The sequence below is a fragment of the Meleagris gallopavo genome, chromosome 14 (assembly GCF_000146605.3).
Source record: "Meleagris gallopavo isolate NT-WF06-2002-E0010 breed Aviagen turkey brand Nicholas breeding stock chromosome 14, Turkey_5.1, whole genome shotgun sequence".
NCBI lineage: Eukaryota > Metazoa > Chordata > Aves > Galliformes > Phasianidae > Meleagris > Meleagris gallopavo.
The window spans coordinates 5,673,794-5,682,119 of NC_015024.2; the positions used below are offsets into that span (position 1 = coordinate 5,673,794).

Genomic DNA, 8,326 nt, shown 5'->3' on the forward strand with positions numbered 1-8,326 from the left:
GCCTGACCCATGAGCTAGCACCACTCGGTGGAGGCCCAGGAATTAATTCATCTTGCAGTCAATTCCCATTAAATTCATCCTTAAACCTTCAACTTATTTTAAATCTATGATTTAAAAATAAAATAATAATAATTTTTAAATGCGTGTAACAAACAGATCAATTGATTTTAGTGGGAGACAAATCATGCTCCCAGACACCAGAGCTATTTAAAGAGTGTGGAGGATCAGCACAATCCAAGCTGCCAGTGGGTGGCTGGGGATCTTCCCCCCACCTGTGATGTCAGCCCTGCAGAAATTGCTGAAAAACTACAGAAAGCAAGGGGGAAAAGAGGGCAACCACAGAGCCACCTGTGAGCAAGCCATCCTTCCTGCTACCAGATGGCTCCACTTTCTTACTGCCTAGAATGAGCAAAGGCTAAGCACACACTCAAGCTAAACTCAGATGTGAGAAACTTCAAAGAGGGGTCTGGCAGGCTTTCAGAAGCTGTCCCGTCCCTCCCAAGGTTGGTGATCCCACTCAGCTTTCCAACCATGGCAGCACTGCCAGGCTTAAGTGTGGCACTGTCAGAAGTGATGCTGGAGCTCAGTGCTGGGGATGGCTGGGCAGAGACAGGCACCCTGTGCCAGAGGCACCACTGCCACCCATCAGCACTTGGCTGGCACAAGCTGAGTGCTGACATCTCCCTGGCTCTATTGCTCAACCACAGCAGTCTGAATGAGTGCTGCAGTGCTGGGCAAGCACAGAGGCTCTTCTTCACGTGTCAAACACAAATATCACCCTGGTCTTTCAGTCTTTTCTGGAATACACAATGTACATGTTGTGCTCACTGCAAATATATCCCCTCTCCCCCACTGAACAGTGGGTTGCAGCAGCTCTGTTGGTGGTAGCATGGGATCCACGACATCCAGTGCTTCTGCAACTCCAATCCACAATGCAATCCACCCTACAAAGCACTGGAGTCTTGTCTTTATACCCCTCACTATGTAGCGTGGGACAACCCCAAGCTCTTTAACAGAGACCTGCCCAGGCCACCACCACCACAGGCAATCAGTTGCCAGAAGGGAAAGCAAGAAGGGAATCACAAATAAGTGAAAATGTAGACATTACCAGCACAGGTAACTCTCCTATTACTGAAAGTAATTACATCAAACACATGCATACTTAAAGCATCAATCCTGCAACGCACACAAGCACATCTTTGCTCTCATGTTTGTATGTTCGGCTGATCAGCAAGCACCTGTGTATTGATTCAAAGAGAAGTCTGCACTCTGATACTAATTCAGCTAGCTTAATGTTTTTATATTTAATCTTCAATCTTCTTATTAAAGGGCTTCATTCATGAGGATTAAAAATGAGAAGCTGTTTTTAAGAAGAGGCAAAATAACTTGGTGGTGCATGGGAAACAGGGCCTAAGCCTGCAAGACACGGGGCAGGCTTGACTTGCAGGAAGGCAGAAAGTGCTCATCCATTGGGTACCTCTTCTGTGCGTTGCTAAACAGTTTGGCCCTGATCATGACTGAGCTGTGAAATAAAAAAGACAAATTTCTATTTATCTCACTGGAAAACACGGGATGTATTTTCTGCTATTTAAAGCCAAAGGGTCAAAGAGGGAGTTATCTGCAGTGACATGAGCTGAAATATGATTGTGAAAATATAAAGATGGAAAATACAACGTACCTTGCCAATTATGTGCCATAGCTAACATTACTTCACCTCTCTCTATGGAGGTCATAATTCATAATGAGTAAAAACTAAGAGCAGAACTCATCCTCTGCCTGCTTTGGGGTGTGCCTCCTCCTTTCCTGATAGACGATGTATGGTCTTGGAGATCTGGTTGGTTTTTCTTACATCTTTCTTTAACCCAACACTTGTGAGCGATACAAATAGATTAAAATCATTGAAATATCCCCTTCTTTTTTTCTCTTCTTTTCTTAATGGCTCAAAGTTTTGAGTGGTTTGGTGCCCTTAAAATACTATCTTGAAAGAAAAATGACAGATCCATATAAATTGGCAGAACGTTCTCTGAAAAGATTAGTGCCTGTACTTTAAACAACTAGAGTAGCACTAAAAGACATTTCTGTCTTTGGGGGTAGTTGCTGCCCACTTTCACAGGCTGAAGTTTGGTTCTCCAATGGGGGTGATTCTTAGAGCGAAGGCAGCCCAGATATAGTATCTATTTTTTAAAATATGATCTTTAAGCTCATAAAGTTACTGCTCAGGGTACGTGCATTACCACAATCACAGCCAGGATCTTGGGGTTCAAACAGCAGTTTCCCCTTTTCAGACAGCTTTGATCCCTCCACACTACTACTTCCTTTCAGAAAAGCCCAGGTATTGACCCTGCAGGAGCAGAAAGTCTTCTGCCTTCCTAAGGAAATGTAATCTTTTTGTTTCTCTGAAACATGTACTCACAAGACACATCTGAAGGCAGGTATGAAAACCTTCTGATGGGAATTCCAACTACAGTGACCTTGGGGCAATGTTTTATCTTACCGTGACAGTCCCTGCTTAGAAAGATTGACTTTTTGGCGTAAAGCAGCATGCTGGGGTTTGGATGCTCAGGCCATATTTCAGCCTGGCCTTTGTTTTGCCTGCAAATAACTGTTCACGTGCAAGATATTGACATTAGAAAGTAGTTTCAGGGGTTGGAAACTTTGCACAGAAATGCAAATCCTGGCCCAACTTGATTAGGTAAAAAGGTTCCTGTTAATCACAATATTTATTTTCTGTATCTCTCAGAGCTTCTATGTATCTCAGGGTTAGCCACTGGTTCTGAATTTATCAAACTCTCTTCAAATATTGACCTCTTTGGATAGTGCAGCAGCACTACCTGGTGTCCCACAGGCTTGCATAGGGAATCTGTGCAATATGAAAACAGCAAGAATTTTCATGTTGATTTACCTGTGGTTGTCCCCCAGGAGTTTTATTTTGTAACTTAAAGAGCCAGACAGTCTAAAACCTGACACAAGAGACTGTACAGTACTTAAAATCAAAAAGATCTACACAATGACTAAGGATGCAACCACTTTTCGAACACACTTGTGCTTGGATCTTTTCAAAAGTTTCTCTATTTATAACAATAACAAAATTAGGTTTTACTGTGTTATCTTTCTTTTAACCAGACCAGACCAGAAAGGAGAATGAACAAGAACTTGTTCTTTTTGCACACTAGTAAAGGAGATGCTTCCTAACTAGCACTGCTGAGCAAGTTCATTGAGGTTTGGACTGTGGGATAGTTGCTAAAAGTAGACTGCATTAAGAAATGTTAACAGCCTCTCCAGCACTGATGTGCACATCTGGACATGTCTGCACTGACCCCTGAGCCAAGGCATTGCCCACAGTGCAGGCTGGTGCTGAGCTGGCCCAGAGTTTTAAGGCCAGTTTGTTCATGTGGAGCCTTCTTTTGATTTCAGCCTTACTGAATGAGCAATGTCAGATGGGTAGAGGTGTCAGGGGGTTATACTGAAAAGCTTTCCAATGTAAAAGAAACCAAAGAATCAATGGACTTTACTAAGTCCAGGATGAATACCTGGTTGAAACCAGATTTGCTGTAAGGTTCTTCAGGGACCACCACTGTATCTTCATCCCTTGGATGACTCCTTTCAGCCTCTCCCATGCAGGGCTCATGACAGCTTCCATAAGGCTGTGCCATCTTTCTTCTCATAGATCTGCACTGACATGAGTTCTCCCTTTACTCTGTCACTTTGCAGAGATGCAGTCAAACCGTTTGTATTGGAAATTTTTCGTATGAGTCTCATTGAATAGTGACAGCGATGTTCCATTATGACCACAGGACACAGTTTTGCCTTTTTTCCCTCTACATGCCATGAAAAGTACAGCCATCCTGAAGGAATTATTGAGATAGTTACTCCCTGCTTGTTCCCTGATGCATCACTGCCACAAATGTGAAGTTACTGCTGAGCACCTGGCAGCAAGCTGCAGGATGGGCAGCCCTCAGCATAGCACCTGATCTTCCTGAGATCCACCTGAGCCCAAAGCTGACAGGAAGATTCTGTCAAAGGCACTCTGGTAGCTCACGTACTTTGGATTTGAAGCATATTTTACGTGGGCAGGGGCGGATGGGAATTTTCTTGTCTATCCTGCTTTAAAATCTTGGGTTTTGACTGTGGCTGTCTTTGGGAGCAGAAGTGCTGACCGCTGTCACAAATGTACTTGGTTTCAAGTGTCTCCATAATTGAAACATTGCATCATCTCCGTGGTTATTTAAAAATTCTCTTTGTGACTTTACATTATTAATAAGATTTCTACAGAATTGTCTAGAAAAATTCCTTGTGTTAACCTTGATTGCAATTTTATCATTTCCTGTTGTAACTGGACCAAGTCTGGAGTAAACTGATGTCACTTTTACTGCTCTTTCTCTTCATGTTATTGGCACTATTGCCACCAGCTGTCGTGATAAGATATCCGTGGTGTGTCAGTAAGGCAGAATCTCTCTTTTGAAGGACAAACCAGATAAAATGACACAAGAATTTGGGTGTACAGGCTGTGTACTGGTTGGAAGCAGGCTATAATGAGTGGAAACGCTCTGTATGAAGTATGGATTAATTGAAGTGACGACTAACTAACTGTAACTCTACATCTAATTCATCACTGGAAGACAGATTAAATGTAAATTTGTTAAAATACACAGACACGTATGCTACAGAGAAGAAAAGGAAAACGTCGTTTGATGCTTTCTTTCTGCAGACTTCAAAGAGTTTCCCCAAGGCTAGAATCCCTCTTGCCATTTCAAAAATGAGAAAAGAGAAACAGAGAGGAGAGGAGGAGTGCTGAGGTCCCTCAGCCCATGGGGCAGAGCCACTGGAAGAAATTAGGCCTCCTGAATCATCCTGCAGCGTGAGGGAGGGAACTTGAATAATCTGAGTACATTTGCATAGCATTCATAAACTAGATCACCCAGTAAAGGTGAAAGTAATGAAATCTAGTTTTGAAGAGATGTGGCTCGATGTGCCATCAGAATTATGGGCTGGGAAATAGTTCACAGGAATACGTGGTATCCAAGGTAACTTATTTGCATGGAATAACACACACACAAATCCTATTAGCATAAGAGTTACTTAAGCACATCCTCCCAAATTGATATTAGAATTTGCTTCCTGCACGCTCTCAGCAGCGCAGCGGCAAGGAGAGCCACATTACTGTCATTCTGAAGTCATAGCCTAATCTTAGAGCAAGTGCATCAGTGCTGCTCTCGTCCCAGCGCAGCCGCCCAGAAGAGCAAGTGGGATGAGGTCATGTGCCCCAATTCCATCGCCAGCAACAAGACAAAGGTACCTGTGCACCTCCAAGCTAACAGCTGCAAGGATGCAGCTGGCCGGGAAACAACGCCAGCCTCTGAATGCTACAGAAGGTGCTAATGCTTTAGTTGTCATTTGAATGGTATTTTGTAACACACTGTGTCAAAGGGCTGAGAAGCAAGAGCTGTTGCTACTAATCAAACTTATATAATTATTTTTTTATTTATTTTTTTTAAGAAGAGAAGGATGCAATGTATTTGCATGAAGCGTGACCTGGCTTGTTCTTGTAGCTTCAAGTATGTCCTATAGGGTACATGGCTCTCCATGTTGCACATCTCTGTGTCTCTTGTTTAGGGTAAGGCACAAGGGCCTCATCTCCCATGTGGGGGCATTTGGCTTTGTGGCACATAGGGGTTGCCCTTCTTAACCAGAATCAAATGTTAGCCTCCATTTCTGTGACCAGTAGCCCAGAGCACACCTCTACAGAGATCTTAAGAGAGAAAAATCTAGGAAGTGGATACTTTTTCCTCATAGCCATAGAAAGTTGATTTGTGTCAGATATTGTAGGGCTCTACATATGCCAATAGATAAGGAGCAGAGGAACAAGGAGACAACCTGAGCAGTTCAGGCAGTATTTCATGGAGTTAGAGGGCCCTAGAATTTGAAGCACTTTGCGTGTATGTAAGATTCACCACTGCAGATCTCAAACCCTTTCTGACTTTTATTGAACGTTATTTTTAAAAGTAAATGCATAAGCTGTTTAAATTTGAAGTTTTGCTTATTCCTTAAATGAGTTTTGTAAGTTGGATAATGTTCAACACTTGACTCCATTCTGAAACCAACGATGAATCTGCCCTATCCATCTTAGCTTCGTAATGGATAGATAGAACGTATTAAGAGTTATCACCTCAAAGACAGATCAAAGTCTACTTCCTTCACTATTGACTTTCTTTAAAAGGACCTAAATATAACTCACTAGCTAAATAATTCAGTTTTGGGAGGGGTGGAAGAACTGAGTGCCTGTTTATGCAACAGACCACAATAACTCCGCACTTTTATGATTTGCTAGAGAAGAAATCCTTCTCACATTTTCTACTTAAGGAAATGTTACTCTTAGACTAAATGAGCCCAAACCTGTCAGCCATCCAAATGGACTCTTCACCGACATAAGTGGCAAATACTTGCATGGATCACTGACAGGAACAGCTCAGCTCAAGGAACAGAAAGCATGAGCTAATCTGAATAAATGGTCCATTTTCAGATGTTTCACAATGTCGGGCAGTGTGGTTTTCACGTACCCTACTTGAGTCACTGTGTTTGATTATCGCAGGTGTTGAAAGACCTGTAGCTCACACCGGACTTTAAAATTTAGTTGTTTTTTTTTTTCCTCTTTGTGTTCTTTCCTTAAGTACCTCAAGGTATTGGAAAATATGCCTATCAATGTGCACACGTGATAAAATAGCGTTCAGTTAATGCCAAGCATTCTTGGGCTTTCCCAAGCAGAGTGGCAATACTGTCTCTTTGCAAGAATGCCAAGAATGGGGTTCTAGGGCCAGATCCTGCCATTTGTCCATATATGAAGGAATGGCGCCTGCAAGGCAGACCGGTCTGGAGGGTTTCCCTGTATGCCAAAAGCCACAGCTGTTGTAGAACTCTTTGGGGTTCTCACAGAACATCCGTGTTATCCATCATGCAAAGCGCTGCCTTGACTGGCTCTGTGGTTTTTGTATCTACCTTCCAGATGAGGAGGAGGCAAAGAGACCTCAAGGCTGGAAACCACAGGTCCCAGCTTCACCTTCTGGACGTGGAACGGCATACAATGAGTGATCAACTTTCAGCTGTGGCCCTGAAAATGACTATACCTGTATTTGGAAAATACTTTTCCTCTCTGTGCTTTAAGTGCTGCGGAATCAACAAATATTGAGTAAGCTGCTCTACCCTGTCCTGTGTTCTGCAGTACAGGGCTGTGAGAGTTTTAGTCTCAGCTCTGTTTTCTCAGATACTCGTGTTTATCATTACCAGTGCCATTTTAGTTAAGAATTCTGATCTATTTTGTACTGCTGCAACAACTGCAAAAGATGGAAATGGGATCTTCTAATTGTTGATAGGAACAGTCCTGTTGCAAACGCCCTGACATCAAACTGCAGCATACCCACTTATTCCTGGGGGGAGTCACTATAGAGTCACTATTTCACACAGTAGAAATCTCTTATGATGAGACTGATTGCTGGACCTCTAACAGAAACCTCAGGCCAGAGTCGCCGCTGAGTGCTCTGCACCCCAGCAGTGCAATTCTAACCGCACTCAGCATTCAGTCTCAGACCTCTGCCTTTAACCAGAACCAAGCACCTTTTTCACATCCTCAGGTACACAGACACAAGCTATGTGTGCAGGCTGCCTTCTCCCAGCTCCCACAGCCGTGCCCGTGCCCCCAGCGTGTGCCTTCTCAGTACCACATGGATAGGGCCGGCCAACAGCTCGTAGAGAGGCAACATACCCACTTTCAGCTCCTTCCCGAAGACGGTCCTCTCTCCCAGGGCAGAGCAGTTCCAGCGCCCATTGCGAAACTGGAACTGGCACTCGTTGATGCCCATCTGGGACCCTTCCCCGATGACGATAATAGCGTCGGGCCTGCTCTGGCAGATCGCCCGCTGCCGGGGGGCGAGACCCGGGATCTTGTTGCAGATGATGCTGGCTCCCAGGGCCACCACAGAGGAAAAACCCCTGCAACGACAAAAGACCGAGGTGGCTGCGGGGAGGCTCATCTCGAAGGCAGACGCGGCGCGGTGTCGCGGAGCCCGGCGCCGGCAGGTGCCCCCGAAAAGCCCCCGCCTTTCCCACCGCCGCTTCCCTCTCCCTCGCTCTCTCCCCGGCTAAAGCGGAGATAAGGAGCGCGTGGGCTCCTGCCAAAACGGGACCCAACTTCCTCATTCGTAAATTCAAGCGCATGCAACAGCGTTGCGTGCCCGGGCCACGCACGGGCAGCGGGCTGGGAGGGTTCTAACTCTCCTGTCGAACATTCAGAGGGAGGGGAAGAGCCCACGCTCCCTGCCCCGCGGCCGGGCGC

General features: G+C 44.8%; 1 protein-coding gene across 1 annotated transcript in view; it reads right to left on the reverse strand.

The window, feature by feature from the left end:
- WNT7A (Wnt family member 7A) overlaps positions 1 to 8,326 on the reverse strand; it is a 32,701-nt gene that overhangs the window by 22,717 nt on the left and 1,658 nt on the right. Inside the window, exon 2 of the mRNA XM_010718457.3 lies at positions 7,757 to 7,983. Within this exon, the coding sequence (XP_010716759.1) occupies positions 7,757 to 7,983 (227 nt within the window). The remainder of the gene's footprint in view (positions 1 to 7,756; positions 7,984 to 8,326) is intronic.